The sequence below is a fragment of the Phocoena phocoena genome, chromosome 7, assembly GCF_963924675.1.
Source record: "Phocoena phocoena chromosome 7, mPhoPho1.1, whole genome shotgun sequence".
NCBI classification, from domain to species: domain Eukaryota; kingdom Metazoa; phylum Chordata; class Mammalia; order Artiodactyla; family Phocoenidae; genus Phocoena; species Phocoena phocoena.
Window position 1 is genome coordinate 53721975 of NC_089225.1, and position 20232 is coordinate 53742206.

Here is a 20232-nt window from a genome sequence, read left to right on the forward strand (position 1 = left end):
GCGACCGTTCTTTCGGTAGAGCGGGAACGCGTCTAGATGAATCTTGACAAGCCCAGGGACCCGTAGTAAGGTGTAGCGACTGGATGAACCGTATTTCTGCTCTCTCGCGAGCACGAATAGGCCTCTCCCCGCCCTCCACTCCAGCCCTGCCTCCCGGGCTCAGACCCCGGCCACTCCAGCCCTGCCTCCCGGGCTCAGACCCCTCCCGGTGGCTCGCGGCAGGTGGCGCTGTCTGCGGCGTCGCAGCGGCCCTGGCTGCCGCGGCGACGATCTCCCAGCGGGCAGTGCGGCCCGGCTCTCCTGAGGCTGCGAGTGCCACGTCCCAAGTGCTACGCGGAGGAGCGGAGAGGGCGGTGCGCGGGGGGGGGGCGGGGAGAAGCGCGGAGCCCGGCCTGGCCGCCTTGATCGCCCGCCGCCATGGGCTCCTCGCAGAGCGTCGAGATCCCAGGCGGGGGCACGGAAGGCTACCACGTCCTGCGGGTAAGGGCTTCGACGGCGGCCCGGGGGCGGCGGGCTGGAGGCGGGGCCCGGCCGCGGGGAGGCGGAGGCCCCGACGGGCTTCTTCCCGGGGCAGCCAGGCCTCTCCCGAAGGAGAGGCGACCGCGGGCGCTGCTTTGGCCGAGGCCGGCTCAGGAGGCCGCTCACAACCCGGGACCAGAGGAGGCAGCCGGCGACTTGGCCAGGAGCGGCCCAGGCGAGAGGGCAACCTTGACTCCTTTCCTCTTCACGGCCTTCTCTGTCCCCACTCCTTCATTCTTAGCTCCCAAAGTTAGGGAAGGCTCAGGCGCAGTCTGCAAAAGAGGTGATGGTGAAGGTAGCATTTGAGTTTTCCGAGAAAAGGAAGCCTGGAACCCGCAGACTAGAGGCGGTGGATGCGACGGCAGGTGTTGATTCTCCTCCGCGCTGTCCGGGTGTCCGAAAAGGCCAATTAAGCAAACAAAACGAAATGGCCTAGAAGTAGGTTTGACGGACTTAAATCTACTTGATTTTGACTGTGGTTTTCTCTCTCCTGTGTCGCTCCTGACCTTCCCAACCCTGCTCTTACCACATTTCTGGCGGTGGGAACTTCCGTTCTCTTTTTTCTAAGGCTGCTCAGGGTGTGGTGGAGATTAAGGTTTAGCTCCACAGTGTAAAAGAGGTAATGGAGAGGAACGTTTTTTAAAAAAAAAAAAAAATCCAGGTAAATAAAGGAAAGCAACTTCGGTCACCAGGATGCAGAGAAACATAGTATCTCGAAAGGTGTTAGCTAAGCCCCAGTTATGAACAGCCTGGGTTTTACGGAGCGTGTGGTCCTTTCCCCAAGGAACTGGGAGTCTTTAAAAGAGGCAGTGTTGGTTGTGTGTTGTGACACCTGCGTTGAGTGATAACATGATGGACTGTCAACAAAGTGGCCCCAATCTGTAGCACCATTTCAGGACATAATATAGTGTAAATAGATAGCTCCTCACAGGCAAGAGCATTTTCACTGAAAGTGGGAAAGTGCACTTCCTGGTGCTAGTCATCTTCTTCCTTAGGTCCCATGTTTTAGGTGAGACAGCATTCTTAGGGCCGTTATCAATCACCTTTCTGATCTTCAGGATTATCACGTCTAATTGTCTCTCCACTCTGCTAAAAATCCCTCTTGAAGCCATACGCTTGGTGGGAAAGGATGATTTTCCCAGAAAATAAAGGGAATCTATAAATAAACCATAATACCTTCCTGTTCTCTTTAGCTAAACCAACCCCCAAGTGCCACACTGATAGGGGAAATGGAAGGAGAATTGTCAGATCCCAGATGTGAAGTTAAAGTTAGTGGCGGTACTTTCTCTATTCTCTGGTTTGATTCTGAGTGCTTTGCAGTATGTTATCCAGTATTACTAGCTGATTCTCACAGTTGCTGATTGTGGCCATGAATCCTTGGGGATTCGTGATATTTTTATAATTACGCGCTAGGTAAAGCACAGTATTAATGAGTGTTAAAAGTCTGTAAGAAAGGTGTACATATCAAAAGGATTCCAGTTCAGTGACTTCTGTTGACTTTTGTTAATGACTACGTTCGTTGTTAAACAAGTTGAAGTGTATTTCTTTACATAGGTGCACCTCCGAAAATCAGCACTCATACATATTCAGTAGTGCAGATGCTGTTATTCTATAAATACGATTTTTAGAAGCACTAGGGACAACCTTAGTTTCCAGTCTGCATCTGGAGCATAAATGTTGCAAAAGATGAAATAATTCTTTTTTCATTTGAATTTTATTAGAGGGAGCTTTAAAATAGTAATGATCATCTAGTTTAGGAGAATTTTTAAAAATGTTTCTGAGTTCCTAACCCACTCTGCCCTGATTCTGTAATTGGTTTCTTTATCTTTGTTTTTAGAGGGGAAAAGTACTCTGTTAAATCTCAACATACAAAAATTTTCTTTTCATTTGTTATTGCCTAAATTATGGTTGTATATTTCATCTCTGGATTACTGAGCTTGTAAACCTGAGTAAATATGGCAGGATAATCATGGAATAAAATCACCCATGTTTAACAAGTTCTAGAATGATTTAATTAGAAGTTAGTTTTCTTTAACAATTCCCTGGCCATTTCCTTGCTAGTGATAAAAACTTGTATGATTGTTTTGAAATACCAATTTATAGTGACACCCATATACACTGCTATTTTATTACTGTTATTTTTAAATTGTATTCCTACAATTCAGAGATTGACCTTTATGTTTCCTCTGTTATTTTTTCATATCCATTGTTAGATTCTGCTTTAAAAAATATTTAGGGGACAACCTTGAAATGTTTCCAGATTTTCTGCTATGAACAGTGTACTTACCTTTTTATCTATTACGTATTAATGCACATTTTCATTTTGTGATCATATTATATACCCAACTCCCCATACTCACCCTAGAAGTAACCAACATAGTTTATGTATCATAGTTTATGTATCCTTTCAGAAATGTTTTATGAGTGTAAAAGAATCTGCCACCACCCCCAACCTTTCACTGTTTCTTTTTGTTTCCTTTTGTAACTGTTAGAATAACATGCTACATATGGTTAAACAACCTGGTCGTCTTTTTTGGCAAAGTGTCTTGTCTGTCTTTCCATAGCAGCGCACAGAGATTTGCCTCTTGCCTTCACCTAGCTCCATAGTAAGTCTTTTATACCATAGTTTGGTTAAGTACCACCTCCTGGTGTTAGACATTTAGTTTTTCTAGTCTTTTGCTGTTACAAATACATATCTACAACCTTAAATCCTACCTTTCGTTTTCACTTAAAATGTATTTTCCCATATTATTGAATTGTAATGTCTTTATATAAACATTGGTCTTCATTTTAGTAAATTACTACATTGTTTTCTGATTATCGGCACGTGTTCATTAGAGAGCATTTGGATAAGTTCAGAAAGTATAACAAAAAACCTAAATTACCTGTAATCCTGCCATCTAAAGGTAAATACTGTTGAAGTATTTTTCCTCGTCTTTTTTTTCCCTGTGCCTACCATTGCCCTTTAGCCATGTTTCACAAAGATTTTGAGTAATATGATATAATCAAGTACAATATGGCCAAAAGTTATCATAGGATGTTGGCTTTACAACCTAAATATCCAACAAATGAGGAATTGTTAAATAAATCAAGGCCTAACTACAGATTGGAATTCTGTGCATTCAGTGAAAATTATGTTTCAAAACACTCTGTGGTCACAGGTATGCCTCTGTGTGTGTGCATGTACATTTGAGTGCCTAGGGAAATAAAATGGAAACGTAATAAGCCAGGATATTAAAATGATTATTGGTGGATGGTGACATTTTTATTCCTTTTAAATTTTAATATATTACCCCAAATTTTCACAGTGACTATGAAATATTTGTATATTTACAAAAAATATAGTTATAAAAATTATTTTTTGAAAGTGGACTCCTAGTGAAAGATTTTAAAATTTGTTCAGAAGCTTTCTTTTGAAAATAACATTATAGGGAATTCCCTGGCCATCCAGTGGTTGGGATTCCTTGCCTCCTCTGCAGGGGGCACAGGTTGGATCCATGGTTGGGGAACTAGGATTCCACAAGCCGCAGGGCATGGCCAAAAAAGAAAAGAAAAAGAAAAAGAACGTTGTATTTCTGATTCCCTTATGCATTGGGTCAGGTTCCGCATTCACCATGCATACCACTTTTATTCCCATTCTCTAATCCTAACATAAGGCAGGAGAAATGTTAGCCAGGACTTCTCAGTTTGGTTAGAGGTTACTACAGTTGCAGTATGTTGAATACGGAATTCTTGTCTAGATTTTCTATTAATTATCAAGTAAACCCAACAAGACCATTTTCAAAATTACGTTTTTGGAGTTGCCTCATGGATGCCCATTATAAGATGTTTCTAAATTAAAATATTCAAATTAATTCCACTCTACACTTAATATTCTTTGAAATGGAGGGTATCTGAGGACATTCTGGAACCAGTGTTCACACCAGTATGGGGATATGGAAAATGTCATGTTCACTGTTCCTTATAATTTCCTCTGAGAGAGATTTTGAGATGATGGATGTTTTGAAGGAAAGGCCATTGAGATGAATTGTGTCTCCAGTGTAATAACAGGCTTTTATCTTCTGAGCCATTTGCTGCAGACTGGGCAGCATTAGGTACTCTCCTTAGAGGAGAAAGTGAGAGTAAGTGGAATTATTTCTGTAGAAAACAGAATACCTAGACCGTATCTACTATTATATAGATGTGCTCTTTTTCTTTTTTTTAAAGAGTTGCCTATACTTTTTAAAAAAATTAATTGATTAATTAGTTAATTTTATTTTTGGCTGTGTTTGGGTCTTTGCTGCTGCGCACAGGCTTTCTCTAGTTGCGGTGAGTGGGGACTACTCTTTGTTGCGGTGTGCGGGCTTCTCATTGCGGTGCTTCTCTTGTTGTGGAGCACAGGCTCTAAGCGTGCGGGCTTCAGTAGTTGTGGCTCATGGGCTCTGGAGCACAGGCTCAGTAGTTATGGTGCACGGGCTTAGTTGCTCTGTGGCATGTGGGATCTTCCCAGACTAGGGCTCGAACCCATGTCCCCTGCATTGGCAGGTGGATTCTTAACCACTGTGCCACCAGGGAAGTCCCTAGATGTGCTCTTTTTTTAATGGAACCTAAGTAATCTACATGAAATCCTGCAAGATTTCAACTTGGTACTTGTTCTGAGAAAGTGAAATCCCATTATTTGATAGTCATAATTTTTTTTATTCTAACCCAGTGTTTCTCTAACTTTTTAAACTCATGCCCCCATTTGAAAAACATAAAAATCTCACTATTATCCCTTATCTTCTCACTCATTCTGAAACAGTGGGTATAAAAAGAAAATAGTTGGGTTATTTGATGTTTTCCAAATATAAAGTTATAATTGAAAAAGCTTTATAAACACCATTTGAAGATTCTAACCTGCTCCCAAAATTGATCTCTTCTAATAAAAGGCTGTGAAATTGTTTAATACACATTCTTTGATATTGCTTTCAAATGTAGGAATCAAAATACTTCATTTTATTATGAATGAATGTTTTATTAATGCCATGAAATACAATGTTTGTGAACCTTAGGACACTTTTAGGAATTGTCAGTATAATTAGACATAAACTTTAACTGATATTAATAAGCCTCGAACAAATTAATAGTGTCATGTTGTTTGTATACCCTTATATATTTTTGTGATGAAGTGTGCTTTAATGTATGGATCTTCAGGATCCTCATTTGGGGAGACCTGCTCTTGGTGGGTAATTATGGTTTCTGTCTCTGGTCAGTAAGTAGTAGAGTGCACAGAACTGGCTTCAGTGCCTTTCTGGGTCAGATACTGACAGGGCTTTTTAATAATTCCCCTGAAATTTTCAGAAGAATTGAACTTAGAATAACCACTAATATCAGTACATTCATTTAATATTCTACCAAAAGGATTATATTGATTGATTTACTAATAAAAAAGCAGTTAACAATCTAAACTAGAAAATATCCATAAAGATTTGATATGTGCTTTAGAATCTGACTGTAGATTGCCTTGGGAGTTGTGATTATCAAGTAAGATGACTTTTTTCCAAACAACATATGCAAAAACAAAGTAGTTACTTTGAGAGACTGTATAGGTCTTCTTGGCATCGCATATCAATTTACTACAGCATGAAGAGAATAATGCTGGGGTTTTTTGGGTTTTGCTTGTGTGTTTGTTTTTTTAAGCATCAGTGAGGGATCATGTAAGCACATTATCCGTAGTAAGGAACCTTGTCATCTTGTGGACATGGATACATTGAGAGACTATCATAGTAGACCACTGGAGACCACCCTTGTGAATCACTAGATTCTAGTGTCACTCCATCACTTCATTGTCTTCCCTTGGGCAAACCTTTGACTTCTTTGAGCTTCATTCTTTTTATCTGAAAAGTGGGGATAAGAGTAGTGCCTCCTCCACCTTTTGTTTTTGATTTTGTTTTTTTTACTAAAAACCACATTAGATAGTATACATGAAAATATTTTGAAAAAAATCGAGCACATTAAATTTCTTTATTAAAAAATGCTGTCTACTTCATTGGTTATTCTGAGGATTAAATGGCATATTCCATGTAAAGCACTTAACATAGCATCTGGAATATGATAAAAACTCAATAAATGTTAGCTGTTACCATTATTATTAGCATTTACGTTATTGTGTCACCTGTTGAGAACAACTATTATAGTGCCAATACTGCTTAAAATATACTTGTTGTAAACATTTTAATTAATATTTCCATTTAATTAGTCATTCGGCAGCTACTTTTTGTCCATGTACCTAACCCTGTACGTCACTGCTGTTTAAGTTTTGGATCAAATCTGACCCATTAATTTTATAAATGTCCCTGTTAATTTTTAAAGATCCTCATTTTTGAGGAAATTTTACATCTGTATTTTAAAACATAGGTGAGTGCCAGTGTCCTTTTCATTGCTTTGCCACAGTGTTACTAAACACCTGAACTAAAATGACCTACAGTCTGTATAATTAAAAATGATCTTGTTGGGTTTGATCTACACTGTAAAATCTATAGATAGCTTAACAACAGACTTCTTTCATGGTGAGTCATTCAATCTTAGAGACTATCTAGTCAGCCTCCTCACTTTACAGCTAAGGAAAAGGAGCACAGAAAGATTATTGCCTGAGATCACACAGCAAGTTTTCTTTCCCTAAGAAACAAATACCCGAGTTGGTATTTGAAGAGTATAAAATGAGATGGCATGTTGTCAGAGTTTTAGTTTCTTCTGAAGCAGACCAGTTTCTTTCAGCATCATTTTTCTAACATGCAGATCTTTTCTAGGAAGCTATGATGTAGTGATGGGTTTTTATTTCATTTAATTAGCATTAGAATTTTATTTCAAATTTCTTCATATGTCACAAGTTACAGCATTGGGTCAGAATCAGGAGAACATGCTCTTTGATTTATTTTGATAAAACATGTGAAGAGAATGTTTTAACAGGTAAGCCTTGAACTCCTCCAGTCTAGCTTGGGGCTGTTACAGATAGTGCTGCTATGAATGTTACATTATGTATGCCTTTGGAGAACATATGTATTCCCATTCCTACTGGGTATACTAAATAGTGGAATATTTGCAACGATGTGTGTATTTTAGTATAGATATTGCCAAATAGCTTACTAACGTACATTCCCACTAGCAGCAATTAAGGTTTCTGATTATTCCATATCTTCATAACACTTACTTTTTCCCTTTTTCATCTTGGCCATTCTGATAGGTGTGTAGTGGTATCCCATTGTGGTTTTAATTTGCATTTCCTGATGACTGTTGAAGTCGACCACATTTTCATATTTATTGACCACTTCAGCATCCTCTTTTGTTTAGTGTCTGCTACAGCCTTTTCTCCATTTCGTTGTCTGTCTTCTTTTTTAAACAGCTTTATTGAAATGTAATTTACATACCATTAAATTCAGTCTTTTAAAGTTTACAGTTCATTGGTTGTTTAGTATATTCACCAAGCTGTGCAGCCATCCAGGACCTTTTTATCACCCTAGAAATAAACTCCCTACCCATTAGCAGTTGCTCCCTTTTCCTCCTTCTCCCAGCCCCTGGTCACCACTAATCTACTTTCTATGGATTTGCCTATTCTGGACATTTCATATAAATGGAATCATACAATATATGGTCTTTGCGACTGGCTTCTTTCACTTAGCGTAATGTTTTCAAGGTTCACTCATGTTGTAGCATATATCAATACTTAATTCCTTTTTATTGCCAAATAATATTCCATTCTATAAGTGTACCACATTTTGTTTATCCATTCATCAGTTGAAGGACATTTCCACTTTCCAGCAGCTATGAAATTTGTGTATAAGTTTTTACATGGCCATGTTTTCATTTCTTCTGGTTATATACCTAGGAATGGAATTGCTGGGTCATACAATAACTCTCTGTTTGACATTTTGAGGATCTGCAAAACTGTTTTCCACAGAGGCTGCACCATTTTAGTATGAGGGTTCCAGTTTCTCCACATCCTTGCCAATCCTTGTTGTTGTCTTTTTTACTTTAGCAGGTTTTGTGAATGTGAAGTGGTATCTCATTGTGGTTTCACTCTCCTTAATGATTTGCAGTAATTCTGAATTTGTTCTGAATACAGTTCCTTTGTTGGATATTATGTTGTATCATTTCACTCCCTTAATTGTGTCTTTTGATGAGCAGAAGTTCATAGTTTTAGTAAAGTTTATCAGTTTTTAAAAAATTTATGGTTAGCTTTTTGTGTTCAGTTTAAGAAGTCTTGGGACTTCCTGGCGGTCCAGTGGTTAAGGCTCTTCCAGTGCAGGAGGCACGGATTTGATCCCTGGTCAGGGAACTAAGATCCCATCCCGCATGCCATGCAGCGTGGCCAAAAAAAAGAAAAGTGTTCATACTTGATGATCTCAAAGATATTCTATGTTTTTCTCTAAAAGCTTTATTGTTTTACATTTGACCTTTAGATCTGACGTCCATATAGAATTGATTTTTGAGAGACAACATTTTTTAAAATGATTTATCTCCTCTTCCTAGCTGACTGACGTTCTATGTCTTTTTCTCTTTTTTTGTTTAAGAGGTGAGAGATAATTAATACATGGTTAGAAAAATAATGTAGTGTCCAGGAATTAATTGGTTATAAAGTTTTGCCCTCAGGTGGTGATTGTGGAGTTAGGAAGAGGAGTTTAAGATTTGTAGGACTCCTATCATATGTCAGAGACTTCACTAGGCATTTTATGAACTTAAATTCATTCAGTCTCTACAATATTCTCGTAAAGTAGCTGGCATTTTCTCTTCCTTGCAGATGAGAAGATTGAGGCCCAGGAAGATAAACTTTCCCAAGCTCAAAAAGCTAATAAGTAGGCAAACCATGACTCAAAATCAAGTCAGTTTGGCTCTAAAATTCTATTCTTTTCACTGTACATTTTTTTTTTTTTTTGCGGTACACTGGCGTCTCACTGTTGTGGCCTCTCCCATTGCGGAGCACAGGCTCCGGACGCGCAGGCTCAACGGCCATGGCTCACGGGCCCAGCCGCTCCGCGGCATGTGGGACCTTCCCGGACCGGGGCACGAACCCATGTCCCCTTCATCGGCAGGCAGACTCTCAACCACTGCGCCACCAGGGAAGCCCCATGTAAAATCTTAATTATTAAACTTTCAAAGTTAATCTGTTCATCTTAAATTGCTGTGATATTTGGCCCAATAATAAAATAGCCCATGGAGCCGGGCATATATGTTTTTTCTTTTTTTAAATTAAGATGGTTTGAAGGAAACAGACGAATCAACAATCATGAGACCTCATAGGGAACAAAGTATTGAAGTGGTAATCTGATGCTTGAGAGATTAGGTGCCTAAGAGATTCTTGTCAGTGGGTAATACTGCCAGAGGAACTTACCTTTGTGGATGTTTAATTTGTGGTGTAGTAGAATTTATTTTCCATGCTATGAAATATAGGAAATTTTCTTTAAATGAATTAGGGTCAAAGAGAGCATTTTCTAGGGCTCCCTCTGCTGGCTTCCTAGTAGTAATTAAGATACCTAGATGCCAGAATTGTGCTGGTACTAATGATGTAAATAAATTTAGGAAAGAAATTAATTTCAGGGTCCATTAGAAACAGAGATATCGATGTTTCTAGCAAATGAAAATAGAAAATAGAGAAAGGATTATTTATTTATTTATTTTAGAATCCAAATTTAGCTATTAAATCTTTTTAGAGTTATGGGGAAGAACAATTCTAATGGTATTGGAAACTTTCCATTTCAAACAAATAGTGGTAAAACTTGATACTTGGAGGGTGGCATGATAAGAATCAGTGTGTGGGATCACCTTTCTTGGTTTGTGGTGATATTACAAAAGTATTGCCTTTAGCCCTTTTTAACTAAAAGGTGAAGTGTTGGCAGCCTCAGTGGAGAAGTCTGAAATTGATCAATGGACTAGTTGGTTTCTAGATAAAATGGTCATTTGGAAACATTTCCAGTCAGAGAATTAGATGATTAGATGTGGACCCCGTTAAATGAGAAGTTCCCTTCTGAGGGGGCTCCTAGGGTCTGTGCTAATTATTCTCTTTTTACACCTCAGGCATTTCGAACCTAATTGATAGGAACCTAATAGGCAGGCATCTTACACCTAGAGTATTATGACTTTTTTTGCCAGCTAGCTGTGACTTGACGTCTCTTTTCTTCTCATAATAGCTCCAGGCAGCCACCATTTTCCTTTCAGAGTTGCCATTTGAGGAGAAATCTATCTGCCATTTTGGAATATAAAATAGCCCCCATTTAAGAAAACTGAGTATAAAGAAAATAAACAGTATATACTGATTATTTTTATTAGCGAGCCAACACCTTTAAATAATAAGTCCCTTTGATATTTAACTCGTTTAATTTACAAAAATGATTTAATCCCACATTTGCAGGAAATTTTACATAAAACAAGGTCAAACAGTTTTAGCAAGTTAAACATTGAGCTATCTTTATAATGGACAACTAACTATTCCTTACTGTGACAAATGAAGAAAATCTAGTTTTACTTCTTCAGAGGCAATGATAGTATAATTTGGCTTTAAATGAATGAAAGGTAACATTAATCCAAATAGTAATGAATGTATCATTAATCCAAGATCAAGTCTCATTAATCCAAGAAGTCTGATATAAGAGGGACATATTCTGGGAACAATTTGGGTTCCATTTTGAAAGCATTAAAATGATTTGTTACTGTGTGAATAGCTACAGATTGATGTATGGATGGATGTGGATCTGTTACTTGCATTAGCCTCAGAATTGACTATTAGAGCTGTTTAGACTATTGTATAAGTTCAGCCTACAAATATCAATGCAAACTCTTTTCATGGGATAGTTTCGACCGTATTTAGTAACATCAAGCAGAATAAAAATTCCTTAAAACGTTATGAAAATATTTTAGAGGAAATGCAAAATGTTCTGTATTAACTTTTTGCTCTTTTGTCATATTACTACCATAACTAGCTACCAATATTTATATTACTGCAAATTTAGGAAATTTAATAGTTTATTTTAATCCATTTCAAATTGGGGATGCTAAACATTTGAGTTGTTGAGAAACTAGGTAATCTTAATCTTCAATGTAAAATCCTCTGTAAGTCTAGCTCCATTCTTTCCTTCCAGCCTTCTTAATGGACTAATAGTTATATACTTTTGAGTTTCACCTCTACCACTACCCAGCTGTAAGACCATAGGCAAGTCATAAGATGGTTTCTTCACCTGTAAAATAAAAGAATTGCACAAAATCCATGGTTTTAACACTTTATTTGGGTTGAGGAGAAACCTTTTGAGAATCTGAGGAAAGCCATGGATCTTTACACCCTGAAAACTGCTGATTCATACAAAATGTTGCATGTAATTCATTTCTATCCCATACCACCCTGTTGGCTCTAGGTATACTATATTATGATCCTCATTTTTCAGGCTCCCCCTGGGTTTTTACTCATATTATGTCTTTAACTTTCAAATGTTTTTTCTCATCCCCTTATCCATCTGCACCTTTGAAAGTTCTACCCCCTTTTAAAGCACAATTCAAATGTCATTTTTTTTTCTGTGAGACTTCTTCAGTCAGATTTAATCTTCCCCTTAGAACTTTGTACCTCCATTATAACCATTAACATCTTTGGGCTTGTATTACAGCTATTAGAGGTCTGTGTCCTCCATCTCTCCTTCTTCTTGCCTGTTCCTCAACAGGTTATAAATGTCTTGATAACAGTGGCTATGTTCCTACATTAGTTTTGTAATTGAATAGTGCCTTGCTAGTAGTAGTCATGTAATAAGTAGAATAAATTAATTTGAATTTGCCACTCAGTTGTAATGATTAACTGTCTGCTATGCCATGTGCTAAATGCTGGGAGGATTGTCCCCCACCCCCCAAAAAGCAGAAAGTGGTGTGAAATAGAACCATAGAGGAAAAACCTCATGTACGAGATGAATTTAAAGAATGAGTAGAATTTAGGGAGCTGCAGGGACATTATCTGGGAGATAAAGAGAAATAAGAGAACTAGTGGGTACCTGTATCAATGAAATTAATCTATTTTTACTGAAAAGTGATGGGTATTAAAATTTAGCTTTTGATTCATAATTAAGCTTTGCATTTTTCATTTTTGGCATTTTTGTTTTTACAGGTACAAGAAAATTCCCCAGGACATAGAGCTGGACTGGAGCCATTCTTTGACTTTATTGTTTCTATTAATGGTTCGAGATTAGTAAGTTCAGCTTTTTATAGTTATGCCTATGGTATTTTGTAATCTTTTGAAAATGGAATTTTTCAAATTATCTGGGATGGATATTTATTCATTGGTTACAAACATTATTTAGAGTATGATACCAATAAAATAACCCTGTGTTAGTAAACATGAGAATGTCAAATATAGAATACTATACCTCACACTCCAGTGATAATCTTAGGAGAAGAAAATCACTGGAGACTTTTACTTTATATGTTAAATATTTAATTTTTTTAAGCAGAAAGATGTGGTTTTGTTGCTCTTTTGCTTTTTCAAAGATGTCAGACTTTTGTAGGTTATTGGCAAATGGATTAGTAAAGACTCATTCTCAAGTAACTTGTCAGTTTTCTTGTTGCTCAATTCCCTGATATATCAACAGAAATAATGTTACAAAACTATACAGAGATGTGTTCCAGAAGTGCACAATTAAAACCACTTTCTCTGGGCTTCCCTGGTGGCGCAGTGGTTGAGAGTCCACCTGCCGATGCAGGGGACACGGGTTCGTGCCCCGGTCCGGGAAGATCCCACATGCCGCGGAGCGGCTGGGCCCGTGAGCCACGGCCGCTGAGCCTGCGCGTCCGGAGCCTGTGCTCCGCAACGGGAGAGGGCACAACAGTGAGAGGCCCGCATACCGCAAAAACAACAACAACAACAAAAACCCACTTTTTATAAGTTGCTTTCAGTTTACATGTAGTAAAATCCAATAGGAAGGAAACTATAATTTCAGTAAAGGAAATTCTTATGACAATGGCTGCTTTGTTGGTTTATTTTTTCACAACAGTTTATTTTTTCACAACAGTCTTATTTTTTCACAACAGTAATGAAATATTTAACATGCTGTTTCCGTTTTCTTTTCCTGCCAGTTTGTAGTAAATAAAGTGTATATGTAGGAGTAGAGTCTAAAGTTAAACTTCAACTCTAGCAGATGTTTTAGATTTTTAAAATCAAAGTCATACCAACTCTGTTAGTAATATGTCTTCTTGTGGACTATTTTGGTTTTTTATCATTGAAGCCCTGGATCATTTCAAATAATGTTAGCTTGCAAATTCTGTAATTACATAGTCAGCTATGGAGTTGTTCCTAATGTTATTTGAACACAAGTTCATGTGCCTGATGCACAGTGGGGCCAGACAGTACCGAAATGTCAGAGTCTGGAGCAGAGAAAGGTTTATTGCAGGGCCAAGCAAGGAGAATGAGTGGCTCATGTTCAGAAAAACCTGAACTCCCCGAAGGGTTTCAACAAAGCATTTTTAAAGGCAAGGGGAGGGGAGGGGTGTCCCATGGTATGTGATCAGCTCATGCACAATTCCCTGGTTAATGTTGATCAATCCTTAGCCACCAGTAGGTCTGGAGGCTACCTGCTCATGATCTTCACGTAGTTAATTTCTTCCTTTTGGTGGTGGTTTTTAGTATTTGAAAAACTCAGGAAATATGCATGAGATACTATTATGTGGGTACTTCAGAGAGGTACTACAGCAGAGGATAGGGGGAAAGGCCTGTCACAGGAAGGCCCCATAGGGTCCTGCTCTGTTACACTAACATAAATTCTTAATTTCTTGACATTCTTTTACTTTGAGGAGTATTTGAATGTTAATGAAACCTCCACCTATTGAATGTTTTATTTATGTTAATAATATTATTCCAGTAGGGCCATGGGATGCTTAAGGTAAGATAATTAACATTAGATTTTTACTGTTAAGTAAATGTTTTTTATTAAGAAAAATTTCTATGTGTTTACAGAATAAAGACAATGATACTCTTAAGGATCTACTGAAAGCAAATGTTGAAAAGCCTGTAAAAATGCTTATCTACAGTAGTAAAACACTGGAGCTGCGAGAGACCTCAGTCACACCAAGTAACATGTGGGGTGGCCAGGGCTTGTTGGGAGTGAGCATTCGTTTCTGCAGCTTTGATGGGGCAAATGAAAACGTTTGGCATGTGTTGGTAGGTATCAACTGTGAATTGTTACTTGCAGTTTAAGAAACAGTATAGAAAGGTGTTTTAATAGTGGTTTTCTCCAATTTGGTGAGATTGTAGGGGTATTATTAGGCTATATTTAGTTTCTGAAAATCAGAATTGATTGCTTTTAAAATATGGATTAGTGAAAAGGAAAAACAACTTGAGGAAGAGAAGCAAATATGATGCCTAAGAACTATTTTTCTTTTTTTCTTTTTTTTTTTTTTTTTTTTTTTTTTGCGGTACGGGGGCCTCTCACTGTTGTAGCCTCTCCCGTTGTGGAACAGAGGCTCCAGATGCGCAGGCTCAGCGGCCATGGCTCACGGGCCCAGCCGCTCCGCGGCATGTGGGATCTTCCCAGACCGGGGCACGAACCCGTGTCCCCTGCATCGGCAGGCAGACTCTCAACCACTGCGCCACCAGGGAAGCCCAAGAACTATTTTTTAATGATTTATCCATTAGAAGAAGGTATTTTAAAGCAAATAGCTACAGGAACTTCCCTGGTGGTCCAGTGGTTAAGACTCTGCATTCCCAATGCAGGGGGCCCGGGTTCGATCCCTGGTCAGGGAGCTAGATCCCACGTGCCGCAACTAAAGATCCCGCATGCCGCAACGAAAATCCCAAGTGCTGCAACTAAGACCTGGCGCAGCTAAATAAATAAATAAATATTAAAAAATAAAATAAAGCAAATAGCTACAGAAATGTTTTAAATATTTGTTAAATATTGTGGGTTGTTTAATGCTTGGGAGATTAAATATATATATATCCTATAGTTTCTGATCTGACATCTCTAACAAGAAAAATACAGGGGGGGTTAAATTACTATAATTAAGGACTGAACTATACAATTTGGAAGATTATTTTATATGCAATAATTTGATGGGGGGGTTGTTTTTGTGTCATCCTAGGAAGTGGAATCAAATTCTCCTGCAGCACTGGCAGGTCTTAGACCTCATAGTGATTATATCATTGGAGCAGATATGGTCATGAATGAGGTAATTCGTTTGTTTATTAATACTAACAATTATTTAACATTTTCTCATTAATGGTTAAATTCAGAAGTATATTTGCACACTTCACATTTAAAGTTGAAATTTAGGTCTTTGCTGATCAAGATAGCTTACGCTCCAGGGTGTTAAACAGAAATCTGGGAGGTGTCTTACTAGGTACAGCTGTGACGAAAAAATACACTCTGTGGCAATTGCACAGATTTTGTGTATGGTATATATTAGAAATATCTTGTACCTCAAGATTAAATTGAATCCTCGTCTTGATTATTGATTTCCTTTTCTCTTCTCCTTTCTAAGGTAACAAAATTGGCTTAGCTGTATTAGCTGGATCCTTTTCCTTGTCTGTTAGCTAGTGGAAGTATATATTGCTAAATCACAAATGAGAGAAAAAATAAGGTGCCCAGAGAACCAGGTCTTAATAATGGATAGTAAGCAGAATATGTAGAATTTGGGTATAGAAGACTTTTACTAAAATTGCTGACTAGGTCTTACAGAACTGGACATGAGGCCTTGCATTGTGTAGATAGGTAATATATTGAATTAAACCTCGTTTGGAGTATTGGTTTTAAGAAATGATTTTTATGTCCAGCAGCAGGGCCCAGAATCTGGTTTTTGTGTATGTCGTTTTTTTCATTCTTGTTGTTTTAGGTGTGTTTTTTGTTTGTTTGTTTTAGGTTTTTGTTGTTTTAGATATTAGTCAGGTTCGAGACCTACTATTCTAAAGTTCAGTAACAAAAACATTTTTCTCCTGTAATGCTTTTGCAGTCTGAAGATCTGTTCAGCCTTATTGAAACACATGAAGCAAAACCATTGAAACTTTATGTGTATAATACAGACACTGATAACTGTCGAGAAGTGATTATTACACCAAATTCTGCATGGGGTGGAGAAGGCAGGTAAGGTCATTTTTTAGACTAAGTTATGACTACTTAAATTTACCAGTCAGATGTGTTGTAAACATTGTTTTTATTTTGAAACAAGTTATTGGTTTATTGTAAGACTTCTCTTGAGAAAAGGAAAGAGCTGACCTAGAATATTGAATCCAATAATTCATATTTTTAAAGCACATATTTATTGAGCATGGTACACATACCCAGTCCTTTTCTTTCTGATCTAACAAACTTGTTTTGTTATTTTATTAAAATAGTTTTCAGTTTTATTTTATTTTCCTAAAATTCCCTCCTCAGCAGTGGGACAATACAGTATAACTTTCTGTAGCTGCTGGGGAAATTTCTTAGCACTTTGTGGAAACTGTTACCTTTTAGAAATGGACAGGCTGATTTTAACCAAAAGTTAGACAAAATTGCAACAGCAATAAAAAGCAATTTAGAAAGAGGATCAAGCCAAGCATAAAAGCAAACTTTATAAAATCAGTTTTCTGGGACTGTTCATCAAGTCAGTTCCCTAATTTCAAAAGGCCAGACCAAAGCAAAGCATGCTGACTTAATATGGTATCTTTAGGTCTTCTGTCTACTGTTTAAATTGAAATTTTTCATTGTTTTGAAAGTTCTAAGAACCTTTTTTAATTTGAGGAATTGTTGAGTGTAAACCAGAATTATAGGAAAGCCTAGAGTTTGGAAACTTCTACCAGTGTTTTATAAAAGTTCCAGCACTTGCTGGGAAAAGGATGGCTTAGCTGATGCAGACGGAGAAAGCCTGTTTGCTCACAGTACCTTTACCCACACTACCTGAGGTTCTACAGCTAAATGTATGTTGCCACCAGAATGCTAACTTGTTGCAATTTGAGAAAATGAGATAGAAAATGTGGCCTGTCTGGGGGCCATACTTGACCAAGTTATCATTGTCCTTTGTCCAGGTTTGTAAACACACAGAAAGATGATCTTCTTAAGGTATTCAAAGTTGATTTCATTTCAGAGGGACTGCCTCATATAAACTAAATTTGCAAAGAAGCTTCTGTCATCATTAGAGAGGCAAATTTTCAGTTTACAATAGAAAAATAACGCCTCTCCAGTTAGAATAATACTTAGATCCTATTACTACCACAAGATTGCTTGGTGAGCATGAAATCAAAGTCTTACGGAAGAGATTCTAGATGGTGAAGTTTAGCAGCAAAGAACATTGCTAGTTCATTAATTTTTAATTATGCGGACTAAATACTGCTACATTCTTGTTCTTAGAGCCCTTCTTTTCTAGACTTTAGCAGTTATTCCTTTTCTATGGAAGACATTTTTCCTATTGATGTGGTTTAGTACCACTGGTCAGCCGTTGCTTTAGACAGGCCCATACAGACCACTTTCCTGAGTCTGCCCCCATTTGGCATATGTGTGCCTCTGGTTTTCATTCCTTCCTCAGAGGCTGACCACATTACTTTCATTACAGCACATTTTTCTTAGCTTCATTCTTGGGCTGTCTTTAAATTTATGGAGGTCTCCCTCTTGCCTCAAGTGCCTCCTCTACCACCACTTAGTTCTTTTGATTAATAAGCACCTTGTTTTTAAATGTAGCTACCTCTGAAAGGCTTGTATTTGATCAGTATAAATTATTTAATCTTTCTTTCTTCCTCTAAATCTATCTGAGATCCAGTTCAGCAAAATTTGCAGCTTGATGGTATAGGGAGGAAAAGTGAGAGAAGAGGGAACAAGTAATTTTTTAATATGAAGCATTGTTATGAAATCACATTTGGATAAGGAAGAGCCGAAGTTGGCCACTGCCTGCTCTCCCCGCTTTTGGTGGTAGTAGTACCCATGGAAATAACAGATGCCCTGGCAGGAGAGAGGCACAGTGATACCTGTGCATGTCCTACTCAGAAAGTGCAAGTAGTTTGGAAAATAAAGGCAATTGTGACGGAAACATAAGTTGGAACCTGATTGTGAAAAGCCTTAAATACCCTGGTCAGGAGTTTGGATATACTTCGGGCAGTGTTAGTTCTATAATATTGTAACAGTGAGGGTTCTTTGGTTCCAAATAGTAGAAACCAGCTGCAGCAGACATGAATTTATAGCTATGGAGTCACTCATATAATCAAAGACTCAGAATGAGAAAGGACAGGACTCAGACACCCTTAGGGTTTTAGAAAGGAAGAACTAATTGGCAATTTCGTCACTTTCTACTGAAGTGATAAAGCCATTTTGGTTTTTTCTGTCGCTTCCAAGATTTGCAGCCCTGGGCAAGAGAGGTAAATTGGCCTGGCTCTGGTCATGAGCCACTCCTTGTTTTGGGCAGGACAGGCCCCCTGATTGACAGTCCCACCCGTGCTGCACAGAATGGCAGAGGAGTAGTTCTCCAAAGGGAAGAAGGAAAAGGGAATGTTGGGAAGACAACAGACTCTGGAAAGAAGACAACAGACTATGGGAAGATCACTCTGGAAAGTGATTGTATCTTATTAGAAAAATACCTCTGGTGTCATTGGGAGGATGAATTAGAAGGAATCTGGATTAATTTGGATTGATAATGTGTCAGGTTCTGAAATAGACCTATAGGTTGTGTAAATGACATCAACATGCAAAAGTGCTTGGAGCTCTTCAGTGGAAAGGCTATATGTCATTCATTGAGCAAATAATTATTTAGTGTCTGCCATGTGCCAGGAACTGTTAAGGCAGTAAACATAACAAGGTCTCTGCCTTCAAGGACCTTACCATTTTATTGGGGGAGACAAAATAAACAAATAAATAGGCAATGTGTTGGATGGTGATAAATACTTGAAGAAAAATAAAGGAGAGTACGGTTAGTGTCTGTGGTGGAAAGAAGGGTACTATTTAATAAAGGGTTGTCAGAAGAGACTTCTGATAAGATGACAGTATTTAAAAGAATGGAGATTTGTTTTTCTGTTTCAAAACCTCAAAAATGCAAGCTGTGATTGATAACAATAACTTTAAGAAAAAAATATCTTCATAGCCTAGGATGTGGCATTGGATATGGTTATTTGCATCGAATACCTACACGCCCATTTGAAGAAGGAAAGAAAATTTCTCTTCCAGGACAGATGACTGGTACACCTATTACTCCTCTTAAAGATGGATTTATGGAGGTAAGATAACTTTACTGCCTGATTATACCATAACTTTCCACCCAGATGAATAGATGTGTGGGGTGGTAGCACTTATTTGAGACTGGGCAGATGATGAGTTGAATATTGACATGTTGGATTTGAAGTTCCTGTAGGATATCCAAATGAATATTTTCTGGTTCTAGATTTCAGGAAAGAGGGCAAGGCTAGAGATACAGATTTGGGAATCAGCAGAGAGAGGGTAATTTAATCCAATGATCAAAATGAATAAAAATCATCAAGGGACTGGGCCTGGGTGGGTCAGAGGACCGAGGCCAGAATCTTGAACATCCCTAGTGTTTAAATGGATGGGCACAGAAAGGGCATTCAGCAAAGGAAGCTCAGGAGAAGGCCAAAGGGAGAGAACAGAGCTTCAGGAAAGGGGGCATAGGCAGCTATGTGAGGTACTGCAGAGAAGTCAGGTGAGAGAAAGAGTGAAAAAACATGTCCTGGGCTAGAGCAACTTAAGGCTTGATGGGATGCAGATACCAACTTACAGGAGATAAAGGGTGAGTGGTGAGTGATAAGGTGATGATAGCTGCTGC

The 20232-nt window shown here is 38.3% G+C and overlaps 1 protein-coding gene and 1 non-coding gene across 2 annotated transcripts in view; both read left to right on the forward strand.

Moving 5' to 3' along the window:
- The first annotated feature begins 248 nt into the window (after positions 1-248).
- Positions 249-20232, forward strand: part of GORASP2 (golgi reassembly stacking protein 2) — a 29239-nt gene continuing 9255 nt past the window's right edge. The window contains exons 1-6 of the mRNA XM_065880623.1: positions 249-480; positions 12614-12694; positions 14456-14659; positions 15580-15666; positions 16447-16577; positions 19537-19669. Of these exons, the coding sequence (XP_065736695.1) occupies positions 418-480; positions 12614-12694; positions 14456-14659; positions 15580-15666; positions 16447-16577; positions 19537-19669 (699 nt within the window). The 5' untranslated portion in view covers positions 249-417. The remainder of the gene's footprint in view (positions 481-12613; positions 12695-14455; positions 14660-15579; positions 15667-16446; positions 16578-19536; positions 19670-20232) is intronic.
- Positions 15169-15241, forward strand: TRNAG-CCC (transfer RNA glycine (anticodon CCC)). Its single transcript has one exon. It is a non-coding gene; the product is annotated as a tRNA-Gly (tRNA).